Source organism: Alligator sinensis, unplaced genomic scaffold, assembly GCF_000455745.1.
Source record: "Alligator sinensis unplaced genomic scaffold, ASM45574v1 scaffold78_1, whole genome shotgun sequence".
Lineage (NCBI taxonomy): Eukaryota > Metazoa > Chordata > Crocodylia > Alligatoridae > Alligator > Alligator sinensis.
In genome coordinates this window covers 555,425-582,280 of record NW_005842171.1, presented here as the reverse complement: position 1 = coordinate 582,280, position 26,856 = coordinate 555,425, and the positions used below count along the sequence as shown (strand labels likewise).

The window sequence follows — 26,856 nt, the reverse complement described above, 5'->3', positions numbered from 1 at the left end:
GGGCAAATGCATCCCTCTCAAGCTCCTAGAAGAGCTAGGGACCCAGGTGGTCCTTAGCTCCATCCCACCTTTATATCCCTGACTGGGCCCTGCCCCCCCAGCTCCACACCCTGGAGAGGGTTATCTCCCTGGTGGTAGCCCTCCCTCTGGGGTGCCAAGACCCCAGCCTTTGCCACATGAACTCTTTCCACTGGTAGGTCATGATCCAGGTGGTGGCGGGAGCATGCCTGGAGGCCAAGGGGTGCCTCATGATTCCCTTTCAGGGGGCCTTGGTGAGAGGATACCCTGGGGGACCTGTGTTGCTTCCAGTGCTGTGCCTCGGGGGCACTTGTCACAAATGCCCTTTGGGCCAGATGGGAAAAATATCCATGAGTCCCACTGGTGAGAGGGGTCCCCCTGCCATCAGTACCCCTCCCCCCTTGGGCCACCCTGGCACCCCAGCTACATCACCCAACCCATCCATGAGCTGAGGGAACCCTACCCCTCAACCAAGTTTGTCAGGGTCCCAGGGAGGGAGGCAGCAGCTGTGGCGAGAGAGGGAGCAGGGCCCATGGAAGAGGCCCGTATTCCACTATCCTGGGCCTGCCCCCCCGAGACGATGGGCGCCAAGGTTGAGACGAAGCCAATGGTAGGTCCAGTAGTGGAGCCCTCTCCTCTGATGACCTGGGGGAGACTGGGGCCCTTGGGCTCACCCCAGTGAGTCCTGAGTGGGGAGGTACTCTCTCCCAGGACCCTGAGGCAGGCACGAACGCCACCCCGGGGCCTGGCAGGTCTCCTTCCCCTCCCTCCCAGAATAGCCTTGCTACCAGCCCGCCCTGTGGTCCCACACCCAAGGGGGTTGAGGTGGGGTCCCGTGACCAACAGGCTCATCTTTTTGGGGACCCTGTGCAGAGCCCCTGGGGTTCCAGCTCTGCCGTGCCATCTTGTGAGGGAGGCCCACCCTCACACTTACCCCCACCCCTATTCCAAAAGGGCTGCAGAGCTCTCCCAGTCCCACCCTGAGTCCAGGGCCTTAGAGGACCGGAGGGTTCAGACCAAGGAGCCCACTGAGCCCCAGGACCAGAAGGACACCTGAGAACCGGCGGGCTCCATGGAGCCTGGTGGACCCCTCAGTCCTGGCAGTCCCCGGGGACGAGCTACTTGCATTCCTTGATCTCAAGTACACCCAGCTGTCTGCCAGCAAGATGCAGCTCACCTTGGACCACGGGAGATTTTGACAGCGTCCTTGATACTGAGAAGGTGCTGGTAGGGGAAGGCAAGGGACCCAAACACTGCAATGCCTGGATCTATAGGCGGGCCCACAGTTTTGTAGATGCCCCCTATGCCTATGGGAAGGCACTGTGTGAGCTGGCAGGCCCCATGCTGGGCATTGAGGTGCACAAGGCCCCTGCCGAACCGTCTATCCTCCCTGCCCCCGCCCCCCCCCAGCCATGAGGTCATTTAAGATTGCAACCCTCAATGTCCACGGCTACAGGGAGGGCCTCCGGAGATGCCAGGTGCTCTCCTTCCTTCAGGAGTGGGGTACCTTGTGGTATATCATAGATTTTCAGGGTTGGAAGGGACCTGAGCAGACCAAGTCTGACCCCCTGCCCTGGGCAGGACAGGAAAGAGCGCTGGGGTCAGATGACCCCAGCCAGGTGTTTGTCCAGTCTCTTCTTAAAGACCTCTAAGGTATGGGAGAGCACCAGCTCACTTGGAAGCTCATTCCAGATTCTGCTAACCCTCACCATAAAGAAGTTCATCCTGATGTCTAGTCTAAATCTGTTCTCTGTCAGTTTGTGGCCATTGTTTCTAGTTACTCCAAGGGGTGCCTTGGTAAATGGAGTATTTCCTATTCCTTGCTGCCCCCCCGCCCCCCAACAAACTTATAGATGGCCACCAAATCCCCTCTCAGCCTTCTCTTATGGAGGCTGAAGAGATCCAGGTCCCTCAACCTCTCCTCATAGTACCTATCCTGCAGGCCCCTAATCATACGTGTGGCCCTTCTCTGGACCCTGTCAAGGTTATCCACATCCCTCTTGAAGTGCAGCGCCCAAAACTAAACGCAGTACTCTGGCTGTGGCCTGACCAGTGCTGCATAGAGGGGAAGTATCACCTCCCTAGACCTGTTTGTGATGCGTCTATTAATGCGTGATAGTGTGTGGTTAGCTCTATTAATCCTTCTTGCAAGACACCCTGATGACTTCAGTCAATGAGCCTAGCTGGTGGCTGGAGTGGAAAGACAGGGTCTTTTTTTAGTCACTTCTTGGCCACCTCTTGTGGGGTGGCCATACTGTTCTCCCCAGGCCTACAGCCAGAGGGTCTCCAGGACATTGAGGTGGTGCCGGGCCACCTGCTGCATCTCTGGGTCCAAGTGCAGGGGCTGGTCCTGAACCTTCTGAACGTGTATGCCCCTGCAAAGGACCCGGAATTGGTGGGCTTCTGCCACTTACATTGGCACCCTCAACCCTCGCAAATGTCTGGTCCTTAGCAAGGACTTTAACATCACCCTGAATGTGCAAGGCTGGTTAGGCAGGGAGCAGAATCAGGCTGCCATGGGCATCCTCAGGGAGTGTTTGGTTAAGATCAACTGGACCCAGCCAGAGCCTATCCTGGTCAGGCAAGGGGTATATCAAGGCTGACCCCTGTCAGGCCAGCTGTATGAATTTGCCCTGGAGCCCTTCCTTATCCTCCTTTGGAGGCGGGTTGCAGGGTTGGAGCTCTGGGAGCCAGTGGTGTGACTGGTCCTGTTGGTGTATGTCGACGACATGCCCCTCACGGTCCAGGACCTGGTGCAGGTGGAGGCCTGTCAGGTGTTTTACTTGGTGGCCTCCTCTGCCCAGGTCAACTGGGTCAAGGGCTTTGGCCTGACAGTGGGTGGCAGTTGGACTCTCCCCCCCCGCACGCTCCGAGGCATCCACTGGAGCATGGGCTTGTTGCTCTACCTGGGGGCCTACCTGTCCCCCCAATCCCTCCCTGCTGGAGAACTGGCACCAGCTGGAGGCAAGGGTGACGGAGCAGCTGCAACCATGGATGGGACTGCTACGGTGTCTCTCCCTGCATGGGAGGGCACCGGTGTTGAACCAGCTGGTCCTGTCCATGCTCTAGCACTACTTACACACCCTGCTAGTGCCCTCTGAGGTTCTAGCTGGACTCTGGAGACAGGCGCTGGAACTTTTCTGGCTGGGACAGCCCTGGGTTGCTGCAGAGGTTCTGACCCTCCCCTTGCAGGAGTGCAGCCTGGTTTACCTGCGCAGTTAGGTCCTGATGTTCTGCCTTCAGGCCCAGGAGCAACTGCTATACAGTGTTGGTAGCCACACGGCATGGGGCCACCTGGGGCATGCCTTCCTCTGCCACATCGGGGGGGGCTCCAGTATGACTGGCAGCTCCTCGGCCTGCAGGGCTTCTCCCTGCAAGGGCTGCCAGAGTTCTACCAGGACCTCCTCTGGGCCTGGAGGCTGGTCTCTGCCTCCAGGTCCCCTGCGAGACTCACCCTGGGTGCTGATTTGCTCATTGAGCCCCTCTTCTGGAACCCCCAGCTGGAGGTGCCAACAGCAGAGGCGCCCTGGTTGTGACAGAGGCTGGCCCTAGGTGGTGTCACCTCTATCGGAGACTTCCTGGACTATGGTAGGTGGGTGTGGGTGGACTTCACTGCACTGGCCTGTTGCATGGATTTACCCACGATGCATGCAACTTGCCACCTAGTCCAGGAGGTGAAATCTGTCTTACCTCCCAACGCACTTGCCTTTGTCAACCAGATCCTGTGTGATGGCAGTCCCTGCTCCCCTGCTTCCCCCATGTCCTCCAGCCCACCAGGGTTTGTTGTATGGCCAGCACCTCGCCTGGCCTCACGGTGCTCCCTGCTCCACCACCTCAGCCAGCTGGAGGACACCAAGCCAGTCCACTTTTCCACCATCCATCGTCGCCACCTCTACACACTCGTATGCTGCATGATCCACCATGCTGCCCTCATGTCCCACCCAGACACCAGGTGGTGGGATCTGCTCAGCGAGGGTGTAGCTCGGGAACCCCAGTGGCTGAGCCTGTACTCCACCCTCATCCTACGAGCCACTGGGAACCTCAGCTGGTGGCTTCTCCATGGAGCCATTGCCACGGGCGTGTATGTAGCAAGCTTTACTGACACCCTGGTCTCCTGCCCCTTCAGTGGGCAGAGGGAGGTCCTGGCACACATGATGCTCGAGTGTGCCAGGCTGCAGCCCCGCCACCTCCACCTCTGGAACCCCCTCCTGAGGTTCTGGATTAACTTTCCCCGCCCCCACTGTTTTATTTAAGGACACCCCATCCGCAGCATTTCCTCTAAGCTGCGTGGCATGCGCAGGCGTGCTGGCAGTGAGGCATGAGTGCACCTGCGCGGCTGTGCATGCCATGCAGCTTAAAGGGAACACTGCCCATCCGCAGCCCCACCAAGCCCTCAGACCTCCTGGTCAACCTCTTCCTGGCCCTGGCCAAGTGGGACCTGTATGTGACCAGGAAGGAGGCTCTGGCCGGGAAGGTGCCCAGGGACTGCGGGGCTGCTTTTCTCTCACTGGTCTGCATGCTCCTCTGAGCAGAGCACTACTGGGCGGTGTCCACCGACTCCTTGAATGCCTTTGAGGACCAGTGGGCATGGCCTGGGGGGCTCTGTTCGGTGTTCCCGTCAGGAGCATTCATTTTCACGTTTTGACCCCTTGACCCACATGACACTACCATCCTGTGTTTTGCCTCTGTTGTCCCCAGAATTGTGTTGTTTCATTCATCCATTAGACCCTGCACAGTAGAGGCTACAAGTTAGCCAGGTGGACCTTAGGGCCACAGTAATGGAATGAGACAAATAGACAGGAGCTTCTGGGGCCCAGCCAATTGGTATCTGGGGACACTATGCCTTGTGCCAGCTGGACTGCTGTAGCAATCCTAACCAATAATTGCCCACTAAAATACAATTTGACCTTTTATTGTGCTTTTTATTCAGTTAAATGGCAAATCCCTGGGCAGGAAACAGTATGCATACACACAGAGCAGTGTATCTTCTTATAAAGAACTTAATTTCTATATATGATACCTGTTTCATTTCCAGAATAATCTAGAGCAATGGTGCTCAACCTTTTTTCCTGCCAGATGGGATGGGTAGTGCTTGGTCTGTCCATGGGCCAGATATGGCCAGTGGCCCTGATCTGGCATCTATGGTGGGCACAGCAGGACTCCATCTGGCTGTGCAGAGGGGGCCATGGGGCAACCTGGCCCAGATCCAGCCGTGCAGGGGGAAAAAGGCTCCGACCTGGCCCCATGGCGGGGAGAGGTGTAGCTTGGCCCCAATTCAGCCGCACAGGGAGAAGGAGGCATGGCCTGGCCACAGTATGACTGTGCAGGGGGAATGGGCATGGCCTAGCTCCAACCCACGGCATTGGGCTGGGGAATTTGGCAGTGGGAGGAGGGTGACAGCATTCATGGTCACTCTTCCCCCACCACTAAATTTGCTGATCTGTGGGGAGCCCCCTAGGCCGGATTCCATGGCTCAATGGGCCTCAAATTAGGCACCCCAGATCTATAAGGAGAAATTGCCTCCGGTATTAGTGGCTGGGAACTTGACTTAGATGAACAAAGTCACTAGCCAACTAATAGTTCAGTGGGGGGGACGACGACTCATGAGCACAGTCCACGCTCCAGTGTCTATCAACTAGATAGACTGCCCTAGAAGGGCCCCAATGTATTCTAATAATATGCTCAAACATGGATTTTAAAACTTGATCAAACTATGTCAGTTTATTAAATACTACAAATAACAACCAGAAAATACAAAATCTATTTCTATTACACTATATTGAAAAAAACAGCTTATGATACTACCTATACCCTAGGGCCTATTATTTACACTATATATGTATCTATATAGGAGACCATACTAGACTTACAAACATATAACAACAAAGGGAAGGATGGGTGATATTTACCTAAGGAAATTACGAAGTAGTACAACTGGGGACAGGACAGAATGAACCAGGACTACCATCAAGTATTCTCCTGTCACAGGGTCAATGATGTAGTCTTGAGATACAGTAGTATTACCCTCACGTCTATCAGTGTTGGGTAACTTCAGCCATGAACTATCCTTCAGGCTTGTACTCTTCCTTACAGCCTCTCTTTCAGGTGCGCAAGCCTTCAGACAAGTTTAGACCCTCACAAGCCTCACGCACTCAGGCACCCGCAGACACACACCTTCTGAGGGGAAGGATCCTTTTATACCTAGACTGCACATAGTACTCAATTTTCACACAGCCCACAGGTAATCTTCACACGACACTTAAGCAATAATGGATCTTTTGTGCACGGCACTTGATCTTTTATGCACGTTCCTCTACTTTCCTTTACCGGCAGGCTGCAGAGTCACCAAAAGTTCAAACTATATCTACAGCCTTACAGCATCTTCACAGAATGCTATTTGCAGTTTCATTATTCTCCATTTTGGGAGCTTGAAATAAAAGATGTTGCATTATGGAAGAATCATTTGTTTTATTTTTTCTTTGTTTATCCCTAACATGCGTGCTATTTTCTAGGGCTGTGCGAAATGGCTGTGTTTCAATTCGGTTTCAGATTCGGCCGTTCTGTGGACAGTGATTCGTTCCGGTGCTTTGGATCACTGTCCTGTTTCATTTCGGCCACATCTCCGAGTCTGTTTTGAAGCCCAGCAGGGCTTGGGGTTGGAGGCTGCAAGGCCCCAGCGGGCAGCAGGATGAGGCTGTGGGGTGGCTCATCCAGGGGAGGGGGAGGGCCACTACCCTCCATGCAGGCGAGGAGACCCCTGCATGGATCTTTGATCCCTGCGGATCCAGGTCGCGAGGCGGGGGACCAGCACTGCCGTGCCGCATGACCTGGCTCTGCAGGGAGCAGAGGTCCACGCCAGGGATCTCCTCCCCATGCCCACCCCTTGCAGCCCCGGATCTGTGCTCCCTGTGGAGTGCAGTCACGCGGCAGGGACCAGCACTGCCCTGCTGCATGACCTAGCTCCACAGGGAGCAGAGATCCATGCCAGGGATCTCCTCCCAACCGCTGTCCATCCTGGGCTGCACCGGATCTCTGCTCCCTTCACAACCAGGTCGCATGGCAGGGACTAGCACTGCCCTGCCATGCAACTTGACTCTGCAGAGAGCAGAGATCCATGCCAGGGTCTCCTCGCCACTGCTGCATGCCCCATGTAGCCCCACATCATCAGGGCAGCAGGGGGTGGGCAGCAGTGGCGATGAGACCCCCAGCACAGATCTATGCTCTCTGCAGAGTCAAGTCACATGGCAGGGCAGCAGCAGACAGCTGTTCCCCTGCAAGCCCAGCTCCAGAACTCCCTAATGTTCCAAAACATCTCCAAATCATTTCTGAAACGTTTCAGATGCCATGTTTCATTTTGGAGATGTTTCTGAGCCTTCCGTTTTGATTCAGATTTGGTATTTCGAGTGCCTAAATGGCCCGAAACACCTCCAAAATAAAACGGCTGCTGAAATTTCTCCCTTTTTTAGCTCTGAAAATGACCATCTCTAAAATTAGTTAATGATCTGTTATCTTTCAGCTACCTCTGCGTTCCCTCCTCTCTCGCTTTCCTGCCCCAGTCCAAAAATAGATTTCTTCATTTATATTTGCTAAAGAGTAATATTTGACTAGTTTTTCCATCCATCATTTTATCTGTGCTTCTGAATGGGCTGCATGTATCAATCTCAAGCATGTGTACTATTTTGTTTCACATAACAATCACTGTCCTAAAAGAAAGCCACATATGGACTATATTAAAAATTGTAGTCAGGTGTTAACAGTATACCTTAACATCTCATCTCTTACACTTATAAACTGGAGTTGCTCTTAATGTTTTTATAACAAAAAATGGGACAAGCGTGTCCTTTTTGTAGAGAGCTTCTTTGATGTAAAAGCCTGTTTTACTACTTGTAATTTAGGTTTTTCATAAAAAGAAAAAAGATCAGGTTATGACACCCATAAAATATACATTTCATTAAGTAATGTCTTTGACCAATAAGGTAGACTAGTTTTACACATGTACCTTTCTAATTTCTGGCCTTGTAGGATGCTAAAAATGGTGAGTTCTGCACAATTTGAACTTTAGAATGAATAAATATTTCCTCGTTTATTTGGAAGTAATGATAGAAGAATATGTTTATATTATTTTTTGCATTATCCTGACTGAGCCTGCTAAGCTATTTTAGGTGAAGGATTATTGTCTACTGGATGGACAATCAGAAAAGCTGATGTTGCCAGGGTGATGACAAAAAGTATTGCATATTATATGCCACAGCAATCTGCAGGGATCCTAGTTTTTCTGTTTAAAACTCCCAGATTCTTCGATTTAAAAACCCCAAATCCACTTTTTTCCACGATTAAAATGAAATGCTACTGTATATATAGATATCAGTTGAACACACTGTATTGACATATTTACAATTAAAAAAAAAATAGAAGCGTACCAGTGCCTCAATCATTAGAATAAAATAAATTCTAATATCTATATGTTTTGGCATTTGACTTTTTTTTTTATCATACAAAAAGCAGCACTCCCCCTGCCCCCTTTGCTCACCAGGATGAGGGTCCAGCTGTAGCTGTCACCCCTGCTGCCTTGCGGTGCTGAGCATCCCTGATATGCTGGTGTCCTGCCCCTGCCCATACCATTGCTCCCTATTCCCAAGCCACAGCCCCCACCCCAGCCCAGCCCTGCCAGTGCCCCTCACTCCTGACCCACAGCCCCCTGCTCCCCCCAGCCCTACTAGTGGCAGGTCCCCAGCTGCCCCCACACCCATGCAAACTCACAGGATAGTGGTCAGAAGGGACACAATGGGGATGGTCTCCACCATGAGGTGCATATAGCACACCTCACGTGGAAGCACAGGCAGTGGCTGGGGCACCACAGGCCACACTGTGTCATCGGCTGGGGCTGGGGCTGCAGCCCAGGGGGAAGGACTAAGCACTGCACTCCACTCCACAGCAGTGGCATTAAGCTGAGCATGACTGTGACCCAGGCCATGCGGGCAGCAGAAGGAGGGTGAGGGGTCCAGGCCCTATCCTGCCCAGGCCAGGGTGTAGTGGCTGCAGTTGTAGCAGCCCCCCAGATGGCCCCCAAGTCCTGGCCCTCCAATCCCCCCCCCTGCCCCCCCACATAGACCTACCTGTATCTAGCTGCTAGGGCTGCACCCACCACCCTACCTGGCTGTATGATGCCCATGTGGCACCTCCTGCATGCACATGGCGCCCCCTGCCTCCAATTGCCCTCCTCCCAGCTCCAAGCAGCTCCTTGCAAGCTGGAAGACTTCCAGCCTGCAAGGGGAAACCCAAGGTTTCCTGTTTTTCTCCTTTAAAGGGGAAAATCTGCATTTTTCTCCTTTAAATGAGAAAATCTGTGTTTTTCCACAGCAAATGGAAAACCTGGATTCCTGGTAATCTGTAATACTTGACTATCAAAGTACGGAGAACTTTGGAACTGAAAAAAACTGGAATTGTTATTCAGGCGATGTCCCTACAGGATTACGATGTGTTGAAACATATCCCTGAAAAAAGGATCTAATTTATAGCATTAGAGTAGTAAAGGCTGATATAGGTTTTATGTTTTTCTTACTTTGGGAATAGCCATTTTTTTTCTAATTTTCTTTCAGTAAAAAGATTCAGAGAACCAAAGCATGAAAGACGTCCTTGGAGGATATGGTAAGTGTTTAATATTAATGATTCTTAGAAAGCTTTTTATTTTCTAGATGTTATGGTAAGTGAAACAATGATCACTTGCATACAGTGTAAAATATCTGAAAGCACTTTTCTGGAGTCAAATATTCTGAAATGAGGAATGGTAAATTAGTCATGCCTTGCGATATATTTCCCCTGCTTATTTTTTCTTATTTCATGCAACTTAGAAAACTGTAAACATTTTTAAAAATATATTTTGCATTTAGAGTTGTGTATTTAATTGATAGAATTTGGTCCAACGTGTCTAGAAACTTGAGTTTATATAGCAGACATTTTTTTGAAAGCTGGTAGATTTTAGCTTTCAACTGATGCACAGGTTTGTGTAAATATCTTAGGTTTCCACACAGTATTTCATATTTTTCTGGTGTTAATTTAGGCGGGGGGGGCGGCTATGGAAACGTTAATCCAACTTTTAAAAAAAGACATCAAATAAATGAGTATCAATTCAGGTATCAAGGAATTATAGAAGCAAATTGAGTTGGAAGGGACTTCAGGAGGTCATCTTGTCCAGCCCCCTGCTCAAAGCAGAGCTATCTCCAAATATATCATCCCTAGGTGGGTCTTAAAAACCTTTAAGCATGGAGATTACACAACCTCTCTGGGTAACCTATTCCAGTGCTTTACTACCCTCCTAGCGAGAAAGTTTTCCTAATATCTAAACTTCCCTTGCGGCAACTTAAGACCATTACTCCTTTTTCTGCCATCTGCTACCACTGAGAGCAGTCTGGCTCCATCCTCTTTGAAACCACACTGAAGGTAGTTAAAGCCTGCTATTAAATCCCCCCTCAGTCTTCTCTTCTCAGAAGTCATGTGCCCCAGCCTCTAACCATTTTCACTGCCTTCTCCCAACTCTCTCCAATTTGTCCACATCCTTTCTTTAGTGGGGGGCCCAAAACTGAACACAGTACTCCAAATGTAGCCTCACTAGTGCTGAATAGAGAGGAAGAATCACTTCCTTCAGTCTGGTGCCAGTGCTCCTACTAACGTAGTCCAGTATGCCATTAGCCTTCTTTGCAACACGGGTACACTGGCTCAAATTCAGCTTATTGTCCACTGTAACCGCCAGGGCCTTTTCTGCAGAGCTGCTGCTTAGCAGGTCAGTCCCCAGCCTGTACTGGTGCTTGGGATTGTTCTGTCCTAAATGCAGGACTTTGCACTTGTTCTTATTGAACCTCATGAGATTTCTTTTGGTCCAATCCTCCAATTTCTCTAGGTCTCTCTATGGTTCTTGCAGAACTCTACAATGTCCAGTGACTTCATTTTGATCAAGAGGACATTGTTGATAGGGCTGTAACTGCTGCTGAAACTGATCCTGCACATAGTTAAAAAAATAAGCATTTTTTACAAGTGTTTATCTTACTAGAAAATGATTTTCTTTTTCCACTTTTTTTACTCATGAAAAGAATAATTTGTGTTGTGTAATTGTAAACTTATGTTAACGTACTGTTAATTGAAAGCCAGTATAGCTATTTATACTTTCAGACTAAAATATCAACATTGGTTTGCATTACCAAGTTGTTAAGGCACAGATACAATAGCCAGTGATATAATTTTATGCATGAACCAAAAAAGGATTGCAGTCTCTAGCAAGATCTTGCGTTATGTTGTATACAAAAGCCCACTGAAGATCAGGCTAGATTTAGTGTCACTCCACTAAATTTCAGTAATCCAAATGATATACTGAGTACCTCCTCATTGCTTAAATTGTAATAGAAGATGTGGTAGTATGGTCTTAAGTTACTAAGACTTTGTTTACCAGTATATGATAGAATATTTACAGGCAGACTAATAAACCACATATAAAGCTGAACTTTGCCAGCTTTATTTTTCTGTGTATTGACTTGCCAATTTGAACAATTTAATAATTAGCATGGCTTTCCAACTAATTAATATGAACTAGCAAGACTTTACTGTGTTTTACCTCTTAATGTGAGTACCTCTTGAAATCCAGTCTTTATTTTGTACAGGTTTTTAGATACTTCCAAGCAAGCCATAGGGATGTTGTTCATCCACTTTGCAAATGTGTATTTATCGGACCTTACCGAAGAGGACCCTTGTTCACTGTAAGTGCCATTTGAGTCTGCTACCCTCTAAGAAAAAGCAGCTGTATTTAGTCTAAAGTTCTGTTGATGGTTGGTGGAATGGAAGAAAAATCATTTTGAGGCTAAACAAATAATCCTTTGAAAACTTCTCACCTTAAGAACATATAGTCAAGCTTCAGAATTTTGGTCCCTTCCCGGTCAGTAGGACCTATTAAGTGTTGTGATATGACACACCTTGTACTGAAGGAAGAAAAGAGCACCTTGTATCATCAGCAAAATATTAGGGAGAACCATAAGAGAAGGTAAAACTAGCACAAGACTTATGGAAATGGGGACAAGGAGGCAGTAGGGGATCTTAGAAAGCAAAGATCTGATACGGGCTTCATTAAGTACCCCAAAATCATCCTTTCTTCCAATCTGGCATTCATGATGTGTGAAAGTGGTATCCAGAGATATTTTGCAATGACTCTCCTATCTGTGTGCCGTCTCCCAAAATGTATTTGTTTGCGCAGCATTACTTTCACTCTTTATTAATGCTGAGAAATTTTCCTCAGCATCTAAACATGAATACTGTGCTCTGAGCAATGTGACTAAATGGATAAGTATTTCATAACAGTGTACTAAATCTGAAGGTTTTGAGACAGTTTTCAACTCCACTTTTCAACTCCACCTTTCAACAGCTGCTACAGAAGCAAACGGGTAATATAATTTGGGGAGGTTGTTTTGTTTGTGTTTGGTTTGGGAGGGTTGTTTCGTTTTGTTTTTAAAGGGGCTCCTAGCCAAAGGACCCCACACGCTAAACTTCTGACAGTAGATTATATGAAACCATTTTAGTGACCTAATATTTTGGGCCTAAAGAGTTGCCCTTTGTAAACCACCCCAACTACGGCTGCAACAGCTATTCAGTAAATTGTCAAGTTACATAACTCCTTTTGCAATGCGATATCTTTTATTAGACCAACTAATTACTAACTCATTCCTCCTTAGTTTTCTTGTAGCTTCCACAAACTATAAGTAAATACCAATTGGACACTTTTTTCCCCTCCTGCCTCTTGACAGGGTAAATGAACGTGTAGTTATACACAAATGGTGTAAGCCTAAAATGTTTCTATGGTAGCCTGGATAAAGCATTCATCATATAGTGTAAGATTTAAAAATTCTTAAATTTATGACTTATGGGTTTGCCTGTAGATTTGTCAGATGTGCTGGATAAAAACTGATTTTCTCAATTTATAAAAATTCCTTTTAAAAACTATAAGTGAACAAAATTCAAACAGGATAGCATGTGCTTTACTAGTCCTAAAATCTTGGGGGAGATGGTGACCAGAAACAAACAGCCTAATTTAACAGATACAGATAATGCTTTTTTCAGTTTTAGTAATTAAGTAATACATTCAAAACATATTTTGATTAAATTGTATTTCAAGTGTATCCAGATTCATTTAGGGCAGTTTTATTTAATTTTCAGAAAAATATTTTTAAATGCTGTTGAATATTCAGTTTTAGATGCATTCTCATGATACACTCATTCCTTTGCCTTTTATTTAAATTCCAAAATCCATCTAAATACAACTTGACAAAAATAAAAAAAATCTTAATATATTAAATAAAATAAAATTATTATCTGAATTAATGAATATTAAGGTACATACTTGCATAAATTAACAAGTTAGGAAAAAAGGACCAAGAAAACTCTCTCTTCCTTTACAAAAAATATTAGAAAATACAAATGAACAGCAATATTAAAAAATCTTTATTTAAATCAAAGTTTCTGTTTCCAGATTTAAATCAATCCAGCCATATTGTGTACACTTATTTTTCTTATTATTAATCAAACACTGGAACTATTCTATTTTGTAACAGTGCATAGTCCAGCAGATTTTTATAGTACTTTTAGTTTACAAATATTAAATATGACTCCATAGTGTTATACAGCATTTATCACCAGTATGTGGAGTAGCTCATAGGGTTTCTCTACCCGTTACAGGTATTACACAATTAACTGGTTAATTGCATAGTTAACTGAGCAGCTACAGATGCGAAATACCTGTCACAACATAAAAAGGTCCAACCAACTATGAAGTTAGACCTTGAAAATGTATACTAATTTTATAACTGGTTGCCATCCAACTTTAATTTGCATGCGTAGCAGGGTCTCTGCCGTGCATAGCTGGGGTGGGAGTTTCACAGCTGAAGGGACTCAGTCCCAGTAGCACCTAGCAGCTGCAGGCACTGGGTCCCAGCAGCCCCAGGAGTGCATGGTGTGCCCCCATGGCTGGAAGATCACATAGCACCCTTGCAGGGTGAGGGGGATCCTTGCAAGCACTGGCAGGAGCTGATGGGAGTCTGTACTTCCAATGAGCTCCTGCTGCTGCTTGTGTGGAGCCACCTCACCCATGCCCCTGTGCATGCGCTGAAGGCAGGGACTGATCCTAATCAGCCTCTATCTCCACCAGTCTCACAGGGAGCCCCATTGCCCTTGCTGCCTGCAACTCAGGAACTTTGAAGGATTTCTGGTGCTCAAATGCCAGCACACTGGGAACTTTAAAGGACTCTCAGACAGCTATACACCTACTGCAGCTAGCTCTTGGGTTGGCCAGAAAATAGACTCACAGGCCTGTCAGTAAGCCTATTTCAGCTGTGAAGAAGCCCTCTGTTGTCCCCTGCCTGGAGAGCAGACCTTTGGCCCAGTAAAGTCAGGGGGCTCTGAACACATGGCTTTGTCATAGCACTTTATTTTTGTAGAACAAAATAAAAAATACCTGGAGAAGGCGAGAGAGAGAGTTCATTTCTATAATTCAGAAAGCTGCAAGGTAAGGATTCTGAAGATTCTTTTTGGTATCTTTTAAAACTCTCATAATAGTTAAATTGTAATTTTAAAGACTTGATTAGAAATGAATAAGCAACAGCACTGTATTTTCCAGTTTTACAGCAGCAATAATAGTATCACTCTGATTATTCTATGAAACACTTTCCGTTCCAGCCCTACTTCTCTATGATTTCTGTGATTACAATATTCATTCAGTGCATTTTATGATTAACACTTAAATTTGTAGAAGTACCAATTCCTACCAGGAAGTTGTGTGTATGAGCTTGTGACAGTAAAGCACGTCAACAGAATCTCTGGAGGTTTTATACTCTATTAGCCTCTCCCTAAGCTAAGGCTAGTTTGCTAGTTTCCAAATCTAACCCCTCAGTTCTTGAAACTACCATTTTACCTTTTTATATCCTGTGCCTGCTTTCTAATATTTGTTTATTCATCAACACAGCTTTTTTTTTTCTTCTAATCATTAGAGGGTACCAGCAGGGGCCAAATTTTACCACTACAGATATGTAAGAAAATTAAAGCTTCGTTACCCTTATTACAGGGGCACATCATCCATCCTGGAAGAAAGAATCCTAGGTAGCAGTGTATTTGAAAGGAGGTAGAATATAAATATGAACTTAAATCCTATATGAATCCCTGTGGATAATTGAATTGTCCAACTGATGGCCTTTGGGCTGCTTGAGGCCTGCAAGCGGTTAAGTTGTGGCCACTAGGCTCCTGCTATGTCACTTCACTTCATCTGAACAGCAGCTGGAGTCTGGACTTACCCTTCTTCCTCCAGCTTTGCAGCCTGTCCCTGGTGGGGGCATGGATAGAAGAGGAGTACAACATGGTAACATGGTGCTATGGGGAAGCTGAGGGTGAGAGTGAGTGCCAAAGTGCAGCAGTGGGGGTCAGGGCACAGGTGCACAGTGCAGTAGAGGTGGGGACCTCTGTGCAGCCCAAGGGACCCATGGCTTGCCCTGGTACAGTCCCCAGCCACTTAAATTGCACAGTCCTAGTGTATAACATAACATATACCAGGAGTCTCTTAAAATAGGAATGCATCAACTCTGTGTAACTATTGACATAGAAGATTGCATCATCAAAGTATTTTAATTATTCTGTCTAAAGATACTTGTGGCATTGTACACAAACATTCTGAATATCGAAAACTGCCTTAGCTGAATTAGAGCAGTCCTTCATCTTAACACTGAACTAATTTAATTTTCCCTGAAGTAGATTTAAGTTTCATCTCAGGTAAAACTTCTTCACTGTTGGAACAATGAGCCAGTGCAATAGACTGCCCAGGAAAGTTGTGGAATCTCCTTCCTTGGAGGTTTTCAAGAGGAAGCTGGATAAGCATTGGTCCAGGATGTTTAGGAATAACATTCCTGCATTCATGTAGAATAAGGGGATCAAACCTATCCCATGAATAGTTCCACAGGCCAGGTTGAGCAGCTCTGCAGGTATATTTGACCCTCCCCCCACAATGTAGAATTTAGGCCGGATAACCCATAACGTGCAAATTGCAAATTGTACATGGAATTTTAATTTGGAACTTAACTTGAAGAACAAAAGAATAGGACAGCTCTAAAACTATTTAAAATGTAAGTCTAGTATATAGTTACAGGACAAATGCCTATTCATTTTTTTTAAATCTCACTGATATCCTGACTTTTCAGAGAAGCATGCAAATATACCTTTTGTCCATTGCAGTGATAGCATATCCCTAGCATCAGGAGACAAGGCTGACCATGCTCACTGTTCTTCCTTACACACTTTTTCTTCCTTCCAGGTACCTTATAAATTTCTTGCTTGATGCCACTTTAGGAATGCTGTTAATCTATGCTGGTGTGCGTGCAGTCAGCAGCATAGTAGAATGGCAACAGTGGGAGTCCCTTCGTTTTGGTGAATATGGTAAATATTTCTAACCTTGCAATGAAATCACTTACATAGTAGAACAAGACAATGACACTTTACTTGACCTTCTTAAAATCATTACACACAACGTTTATAATACTCAGTTCTAACATTTGATTTCTGTTGAGTTCTTGAATCTCAAGCCATTTAATATATTAAAAAGAAAAAAAAACCCTCTAAAGACTTAATTAACCTAGGTTGCATGTTTGAAAGATATCCTTTTTGGAAAAATAAGTGAAGTTTATTAGACATTAAAATCTTAGCTAATTTCCATACAAACACTTCAACATAGTGGGCTCGTCTATATGTGTGCTTTAATGCGCATTAAAGTGTCACTAAAAAAATGCTATTTAGTTAATGGAGCAGGTTCAATTCATCAAGTCTGCTGGATTGTGGCAATTGCCACATTCCAGCAGCCTCCTGTGTCTTGTGTATCAGTGACCTTGCACTTAAACATGGTGGCAGAAGCACTTGATCTAAAGCTCATTGAATGAGCTTTAGCTCAAGCACCCCTACAGCCATTTTTAAGTGCAGGGATGCTGATACACAAGACATGGAGGTGCTTTAATTAGAGTGGCTCTCAGAGCCGCTCTAATTAAAGTGCCACCCCCACCGCGGGAGCATGTGTAAAAGTGCCTCATGCTCTTTGGTTAATGCACATTAATACAGACTAAATGCACATTTTCTCACAATGAAGGTACTAGATGTAATGTGTATTAACTAAAGCACTTTAATGCACATGTAGACATGCCCAGCTTTCATCTGGCATTATCCCCTTCTGAAGGCTGTGGTCAGGTCAATTAGGCACAACTCTTTAACTTAACTGAACCTCCAGCTTCTGTTGATAAAGGATTGCGAGTCCTCTAGTGATGTTTAAGATAAATCCACTCTTACCATAGTCAATTAAAGGAAAAATTCTGTATTGTTTAAGAATTATAAGTTGGTCTGTGTATATACAGAAAGGCTCATTCCATTGTGTTGCCACAGAATGTTTATTTCAAATTTTCTGCTGCTGGTCAAGGAATGACATGGTGGTGAAACTAAATCTGAAAGCTTTACCTCAATTCTCACTGTGCCATCATATAAAGGAAAAGAGAGAGGCTTTCCAAATTTTGTCTAGTTGAAGATACTTGAGGAAATCTCCAGGTGTCCTGTCCAGTCTTTCCAAGTTGCACCATTCTATTAATGCTCATCTGGCTAATCCAGATCCCTCAATCTTACAGTTTGGAACAAAGATTAATGCCTGGAATATATATAAACTTTTAGATGGTTAGTTCCTTGAGGCAAGAATAATGTTTTGTGTCTTGCATGAGCGCAGTTATGCTTTGCAAATAATAATGTAAAAAATTACATATTTTTAACTTAGATGTTTTTTGCTTAACACAGAATATCATCTTCTTTAAATATACTATAACATGTTGCCTTTTAATTTTTTTAGGTGATTGGTCAATAGATAATCCTATTATATTGGTACCTTGTGAACTTTGTGGCTAATTCCTGAACAAATTATTTTAATTGTTAAGCCTTTAAGATCAGATGTTGTGGTAAAAATGCTGTCAGAGGCACAGTATAGTGGAACAGTTCTTCTGTAATAACCACACTTTATATGTTTTTATATAAAGTTGATTTGTTTATGTTGGACTTCTAATTGTGAACTGCTGTCTGACCACCCCTAGATATTTTGCTTCATTGACTGGGTCCAGGGTTGCCAGGTCAAAGAAGACCACGTGTAGGTACTGTTAGTTCTATCCTCTGGGGGGAAAAAAAAACAAAGCATTTTAATTTTCAGACCAAAATGTAGTATTCTTATCAGTAGACAAGTTCACCATAGCTCAAAGATAAAGGAAATCTTCTGTCTACTTTCTGCATGCTTAGTACTTTATATTCACTTCCCCTGTTTCAAGAAGAAAAGAAATATATTTTGTGTGTTGGTAAAGCCACAAAAATTGTCTGAAGAAATATGTAAAACTTGCTTTTTTGGAAACTGCTGATATTTCAAGTTTATGTGTTACTGTATAATTTCACTTTTATCATCTCTCAGTTATTTTTAAGACATTTAACATCCTCATAGTTTCATAGTTTCATAGTTTGTAGGGTCGGAAGGGACCTTGACAGATCATCAAGTCCGACCCCCTGCCATGACAGGAAAGAGCACTGAGGTCAAACGACCTCAAATCAGCATAATTAATACCACTTACATATGTTCCTACATATACATTTCTCTGTAGAAAATGGGATGGAAATCTGTATTTTTTCTTGATAATAGTAATTTATACTTTGCATTAAGAAAAATAGGAGCTTTTCATTTGCTTTAGTCATTGAGCATTTCCTATCCAGTTGTGTACATATTTTAATTTTAATTTAATCCTTGTTTCCATTGCCAGTTTGATCTTAAGTTTTCTAATAGTTTTCTACAAGTTTTTGCATTTTAATTAATCTGCAGACTCTGAACTTAGCTCAGAACAAAATATGCGAATGAAGCAATAGTAGGCATCATTGCAAAACAACTGTGAACAAGTATTTCTGTCAGGTAAATGGTGGAATGGGATAATCTGAGGGTGCAAACAGAAGTAACAAGCGAAATGTTTAAGAGGTGTTAGAAATGTTTCAGAGGGCCAGCTCTACAAATGCACAAGCCCTTTAAAACATTTCAGAAGTGGCTGAAGCTGTCCCAGATAGTATATCTTAAAATGAGGTACGATTTTGAAGCATTTCACTTTGTTACTTGTATATGAGGACAGGGTGGTTAAACCTGCCAGGTGCATCTCTGGGTCCTCAGGCATTGCCAGGTCCCTGTGTGGACCTCCTGCATTCCCCCTTAGTAGTCCCACCCCCACCAGCTCCTTGCTTACCTGGGCCCCTGCTACCACCAGAGCTGGTCCATCTATCCCCAATCCCCTCTACCTCTACTAAAATGAAAGAGAGATTGTGGGATTTTGGAGAATAAGGATCCCAGTGGTGGTGGGGGAGCAGAGTTCCAGCTGCAGGTCACTGCAGACTCCTCCAGTGTCCTCTGGCTGGCACTAGAGGAGGCTACAGCATTTTGAAATGTTCCACCCAGGGAACTCCATAGGCTGAATATATTCCCTGGTTGAAACTGTGTCTTTTTATAAATATTTCTAAGCTTGTTTCCCATGGAAATATTTCAAAAGTTACTTCTATCTGCACTATAATACACTGTTAAGTAAGTTAGGGTTGGACAGTTATTATGACTGGGTTAACGAACAAGAGCTTGAAGTTTCTAATTTGGTCAACCATGGGATGGTTTTTTGTGACATGTTAGAAAATATTAAAGAATCTCACGAAGTGTTTGTTTTTTTCTTTCACATTAAGATGACAAATCAATGAAATATCTCCCAAAAGTATAAACTCATTGTATTATTAGTGCCCTCTTCATTATCTTTTTTATAACCAGGGATCCTGGTTTTCTCTGATTTAAAAAAAAAAAAAATCCCCAATTTTCAGATTAAAAAAGTAACCCAAAATCCAATCTGCCTGCTGAAAAGTTTATATTTCATCTTGATTGCAAATGTAAATAAAAATAGGGCTTTCAACTCTGCCTAAACTGACTAATTAGAATAGAACTCTATTTAACTCAGTTTAATTAAAATAGAACTCTCCTGTTTGTATTTCTAGAAGTATTATAACCATGTCTCATGTTCTTTTCTACGAGCACATCTCCTTTTTTAACCTTGATCTATAGTGATTCATTACTTGATGCAACATAAATTCCTCAGTTTCAAAGTCTGTCTTGATATGGAGGATACCCTTGTTTCTTGTCTTGTTTAAAAAAAATGAAATGTGTGCTTCCTTGCTTCCTCAAGGAAGAAAATGATATCAAAATTTATATTCAAAAGTAGTTTCTTTTTATAGAGCTGATTAAGAGTTCATGCCATTTATAAGTAAATGCATGGCTGCCCTGAAGAGTCAGGAACATTCTAGTTCTAAAATGAGGTATTTGGATTGAATATAAAATAAATATAAAATGCAAAATCATTTTATTCATTTGAATTCCCAATGATGAGAAAAACAGCTGAAATTCATATTTTCAGAACTTTTTGCAGGTTCTTTTTGGACCCTTTTCCTATTATCACGGAGAAACCTTATTCCCTCCCTCCATAAACAGCTTCACAAATACATCTTCAAGAGGTTAGAACCTGTGTTATGCTCTCATTAAATGCTCACCTATACAAGACTATTTAATCTTTTACTGCCACCTGGGTACTCTCATTAACAGAACCATTGTAAGAGTAACTGTTTCTACCAGGGTCTGTGACCATGTTAGTACCTCAGTTGTGATTCGCAAAGTCTGCCAATATATCTAAAAAGAATCAATATGGACACCTGATTTTCCTCCATTAGTCAAAGCAAGTGCTTTCTCTGTATCCTACCTGGCTTGAAAGGTAGAAGAATATTCAGAATTCTGAGGGAATGCAGTTGTGGAGGGATGAGAGTCTTGTAGCATGCCAAAATATTGTATGATCAATGTAAAACAGATTTATACTTTATCAGAATCACCTTGAAAAGATTCAGTGAGTTCTTGTATCTTTAAGCAAAACCTTTGGAGTGGGTTAAAAAATTGCTTCCTTTCTATTTTGATTCAGTACACTAAATCAGTTTCTTTGCCAATACAGTTAATGTAACTTGTAAAGTAGATATACAAAGTCAGATCTCAGTTATTAAGAGCAAAGTACTTTAGGTACCATCTTTTTATAAAAATATAGTAGCTTCCTGGTTACTGATAAACTGTACTCTGTGAATATTGTCCGTTATCCATGTTTCTCTATATGTCGTCCAAGTTATTTTTTTAGATGTGATCTTCCCCACCCCCACTTCCCAAGTATCTTTCCTTGTCTATTGTAGTGATACTTTGCATTTCTGTAGGCAGCTGAATTTCCATTCAATGGTTACTTATATTTTAGGATAAAACATATATAACATTTAAAGGCTAGGGGATCTGTGTGATAGATTTAAGATAAAAGAGATATATTTTCATAGAGAACAAAAATACTAAGAATTCCAGAGCCTTATACTCAGTGTATTTTACACCACTTTGATATTAAATTGTTAGTTTGAGTACACTTTCCTTATCCTTGCAGATGTTTCACATACTCTGAAAATTTTCAGAGTAACTTCTAGATAAGTAGGAGTGGTGTTAGCTTCTGCTTTTGCCCTTAATTGCATAATTTGGGTCAGCATTTTTGGAAGGGAGCAGGAAGGTCATTTTTTATGTTTGTCAGGCTATTCAAAACTCAAGTCATCTGTAATGTTGTAAATGCAGCCCATAATTCCTAGCCAAGTTACAAAAAAGTTAACTTCCTATCTGTGCTAGCTGCATTTTGTACTTGTAACATCAGTATCTTGCATTTTACTTTTAATTCTATAGTTTTCCATTTTTCCCTTTGCTTAGCAGTTTAAAAAAGATTGGGAGAAAGTCCCAATATGGCTTATTACTTTTCATCAGTACCTCTGTGTATAAACAAACTATGAGGTAAAAGTTGCAGGCCAGGAGATGTGTCCTGATTGCATGTCAGTAGTTCTTTTTCCATATGTAAGCGATGTAGTTAGCTGTGTTAGTCTAAAGTTAGGCAGAAGACGGGGAAGGATGGCATCTATAGGCCAACTCATTCAGAGAGGCATGAGCTTTTGTAGATTGGAGCCTGCTTCGTCAGATGCTTTGAAGTTCATTCAGCCAAATCCTGGAAATTTGCTCTTGAATTAAACAAGGCTGAGTCACCATGGGATAAGGCAGCAGTGGCCAATGTGTGACATGCCCCAAGTGGCACAGGCAGCTTTTGTGTGTGGAAAGTGGCAGATCAAGAAGCACAGCAGCAGATAGAGCAGGGAACAGAAAGCAGAGCAGCAGACCATAGATATCGTAGAGAGGTAGGGCTAAAAGGGACCTCCAGAGATCATCTCGTCCATCCCCCTGCCTGGGGCAGGATAATCTCTATCCAAAACATTCCATACATCCATAATCTAAAAACTACCCTCAACCTGACACAACATAGGCCTAACACCCTAATCTACCACAGGTAAAACTGGGGAACCATGGCAGCCAATGTCCTTCTTTAAAATGTTGTCAATATACACTCAAGAGGTCCCAGATAGAGCATCATGCCCCCTCCTACAGAAGAAGGCAAAACCCACGCAGTCCATACCAATCTGACCATGGAGTAAAATTCTTCCCTGACCCCAAACATGGAGATTGGTCTGATCCTGAGCAGAAGGGCAAGACCCTGTAGCAGAGAACCTCTGGCTTTGCTCTTAGCAGGAGAATCAGCACATCCCAGTTAAAGTCCCCAGCCTTAGCTGTAGCCAACACCCAATGCTTCTGGGGAGGCTTAAAAACACCCTGACACATATATACATATAGCGGAAAAAAGGGAGGGGCAGGGTGGCAGGAGCAAGCAGCAAAGCCCAGAAGCATGGGAAATCGCCACGGTAGAAAATAAACATAGCTATGCCTAGATCATTGGCAATTCGTAGGGGGTGCACGCGGGTGCACATGCACCCCCTGAGATTGGGGATGCACCCTGTCACAGGGCACTAAGGTGCCTGCTCCTTTATGGGCTGAAACTGCCTAGGGAGAGAGCCCTAGCAGTCACTCAGGAACCCCTCACATGGCAGCGGGAATGAGGAAATTAGCCCGCACCTGCAGGTGGTCAGCTGACCAGAGGAGGCAAGGCCTGGGGCATATATATAAGCCCCAGGGCTGGGACCAGAGAATCAGTTCTCTGTCAGCAGCCAAGGGGGAAGGAGCTCTCCTAGAGGAAGCTAAGTGAAGAGGCTTGACTGCCCATTTGGCTTCTGGTAAGATTAAGGGACCTCAGGAGCTCAACAGATACCCTGGTCTACAAGGCATGTAGTACTGGGAAGAAGGGTGATTCTTTTAAAGGGACAGAGTACACCCTGAGCTGCTTGCATTATGTTATAGCCCAGGGGCTCGTATTTTGATTTCTGTTTGTAAACTGGTGGGTTGGGCTGAGGCTATTGGGGAAGGAGGAGGCCTCATTGGGGGCCCACTGCAGTGTGGGGACCCCAGCTCCAGGAGCACAGTGACAAAGGGGGTGAGCGGACCCGAGAGAGAGACAGGGCTGCGGAGAGCCCAGTGATGACCAGAGGCTAAGTTAAACTAAGGCCTTGGAGAGATTCTGTGTAAATACCATCTGCGAGGCTTGGGGTGTGGTAAAGGAACAGTTTGGAGCCATGCATCTAGCCCATAAGGCTGGGGGCATCCCGAGAGGCATCCATTTTGGAGTGGGACCCAAAAGGGGTCCTAGAACGCACAGGGTTCAGTGGGGTCTATGAGGACCGTGTGCAAAAAAATACAAACTCGAGGGCAGCCTCCCCATCTATTATAGCTACAGCAAGACGTGGCAGGAAAGAAAGAAGGTGCCCATTGGGCAGGATTGGCACGGGCAAGGAGCCCTAGGGGTATCAGGGCCATCCCTGGGGACTCCCATTCCGTGACACACCTCCTGACACAAGCACTGCCAGTGGCGCCTACAGGTGGTCGCCACTTGCCACCCCCACCCCCTTTGCCGCTGACGCTGCCGGCAGGGTCTGCGGGCAGTAACCCTGCCTCCCCATCCTCCAGGGGCGCACGTTGTTCATGGCTTAGATCATCCCTGACCAGCAGCTACCTCTTGAACACTTCTAGTGATGGAGCATCCACAACTTCCCTAGGCTGTCTGTTCCACTGCCTCACTATTCTCAAAGTGAAGAAGTTTTTTCCAGACATGCAATCTAAATTTACTTTGCAACTACAAGCCATTGGTCCATGTCCTCCTTTCTGCAGCAAGAGAGAAGTTTTTTTCCCCCCTCTTCTTTATGGCAGCCCTTCAGGTATTTGAAGACTGCTATCATATCCCCTCTTTAGCACCTTTTCCACAAGCTGAACATGCCTAGCCCTTTCACCCTTTCCTCATATGACTTGCCTTCCAAGCCTTGGTCATCTTTCTTCCCAACCTCTGAACCCTCTTAACTTCTCAATGTCCTCTTTAAAATGTGGAACCCAGAACTGCACACAAAATTCCAGATGAGACCTAACCAGTGCCAAGTAGAGAGAGACTATCACCTCCCATGTCTTGCACCACTTTATTTGTGTTTTTGATTATTCATCCCAGAGTGTAGCACCTTGCATTTCTCCGCATTGTACTTCATCCTGTTAACTATAGCCCAACTTTTTAGACTGTCAGGATCTTTCTGAATTGTGCTCACATCCTCCAGTATGTTCACAGTCCTTCCCAGTTTTGTGGTGTCTGCAAACTTGCTCAAGAAGCTTTCTATGCCAGCAATCCAAATCATTAATAAACACGTTGACCAGCACTTGGCCCAGGATAGCCCCCTATGGGACTCCACTTGAAACCTCTTGCCATTCTGACATGGACGACTTAATAATTACCCTTTGTCAAAGAAGGAGATCAGGTTTGTTTGATACAATTTGTTTTTCATAAATGCAGGCTGATTGCAAGCACCCAGCATTTCCTCCTCCAGATGCTTGCAAATGGCCTTCCTTAGGATATGCTACAGTAACTTCCCAGGTAGTGAGGTGAGGTTTGCTGTAGTTCCCCAAATCTTCCTTTTTCTTTTTTTAAAGAGGGGAACTACATTGGCCCTTTTCTAGTCCTCTGGTTCCTGGCCTATCTCCCATGACTTGATGAAGATCATTGCCAAGGGCTCCAAGATCTCTGCCATTTTTGTCAGGACCCTGGGATGAAGCTTATCCAGCCTTGCTGACTTGAATTCATTCAGACCCAACAAAACCTCTCTGACTGCCTCTTTTGTTATCTCGTCCCTCATCTCCCCCTCTTCTTTATCCATATAATCCCTATTTAGGCGTCTGACAGCTTCCTTGGTCCTTCTTTTCTGGACAACATACCTATGCTTCAGTCTGTGAATCAGGGCAGACACCAGCTTTTACTTGGTGCAGATGAACTGTTCCTGACTGTCTGGGAGGAACATGAACGTGGCACATCCCACGCAGGTCACAACAGCTGACCCAGACTCCATTTGTGCCTCCTTTGCTCCCTGGAGAATACCTATGCTGTAAGGATAAAAAAGGAGTGGGGAGGAAGACGCACCACAAGAGCCTGCATGCTAAGCACCTGCATCAGGGCCCTTGCCCACACTGCCTACTGTCCTGCTGCTGAGTGCCTGACTGGAGGCCTGAGGGGCTCCTGGACTGAGCTCCAACAAACAAAGCCCCTCCACCACTCCAGCCATCTTTTACAGCTGCCTCAGCAGCCTTCCCTGTGTGTTTTTTGGCCTTGTGTGTTAAGTCCTATGGTCCACTCCCCCTGCCCTAGTGTTTGTTGTGTGGCTGAGTAAGCCAGCTCGAATCTCCCCAGCCCTTGTGTATTTGTCCCCCCTCCCACACCTTCCCTAGGCTTAGCCAACCTAATTTCCTGTGGGGCTGTAGCTCAGTGAGCTTCAGCCTCCTTTCCCTTCCCCTCACCTTCTCCCACAGCCCCAATCTGCCCCTATTAGTTTCACTAGCCCTGCTGTATTTTTTCTTTTTCCTTATTAGTTTCCTCTCCCTTATGTAAACTCATGTCAGGGAAAGAACCTTCTGGAGGGGCAGATGCCCCAGCAGAACTTACTGCAGCCCCCATTATGGGGGCAAATCCCAGCCAAGCCCTCGAGAGGGCGCATGCCCCTGCAGCCCCCACCCTGGAGGCAGAGTCCAACCGACCTCCTCCAGGGGTATTGAAGCCTGCAACCTCTACTGTGGGGATATCCAAGAGTCCAGCAGGGCCAGGGGGTACCCCCTGGCCAGGCTGCCCCCAGAGGCATTTCCAAGCCCCCTCCCCCACCATCAGGGACCATGGGGAAGGGCAGTGGGAAGGGCTCCTCTTTAGTCTCCTCCACAGCTGGGGGTGGGAAAGCCAAGGGCCGTGCCCCCAAGCCTAAACCAGTGTCACCTGAGGGGACCAGGTGCACTGCACCAGCCAGCACATCCACTGAGCCTGTCTCTGGCCGTTGCTCTGGCCCCACCAAAGTGACCCCCCAGCAAAGGAACCACAGTTATGCACAAGCAGCCTCAGGGCCTGGACCCTCCACCACCAGACCTTCCAGCTTGGGTGGCAGGGCCCCCTTTCCGGCACTTGCCTACAGGCACAGGATGAAGTGCCAACTACCCAAGTGGGAGAACTGGCACTTTGAGACCTGGGTGCAGGCCCTGGCTCAGGTAGTGGGCAGCCCCAAAATCATGACGGCCTCCCACTTCCATGGCAAGGGGGTCTTTTTCCTTGCCTTGGAGGCCGCTGAACAGAAGGCAGTTGGGAGGGGGCTCGTGGTGAAGGGTGAGTACATCCCCCTCGAGCTCCTAGAAGAGCTGGGGATCAGGGTGGTGCTCAGCTCCATCTCTCCCTATATTGC

At 45.4% G+C, this 26,856-nt stretch overlaps 1 protein-coding gene across 1 annotated transcript in view; it reads left to right on the top strand.

Moving 5' to 3' along the window:
- The first annotated feature begins 2,747 nt into the window (after positions 1-2,747).
- Positions 2,748-26,856, top strand: part of STIMATE (STIM activating enhancer) — a 47,785-nt gene continuing 23,676 nt past the window's right edge. The window contains exons 1-4 of the mRNA XM_014520964.2: positions 2,748-2,862; positions 9,618-9,666; positions 11,670-11,765; positions 16,349-16,470. Coding sequence (XP_014376450.2) covers positions 2,748-2,862; positions 9,618-9,666; positions 11,670-11,765; positions 16,349-16,470 — 382 coding nt within the window. The remainder of the gene's footprint in view (positions 2,863-9,617; positions 9,667-11,669; positions 11,766-16,348; positions 16,471-26,856) is intronic.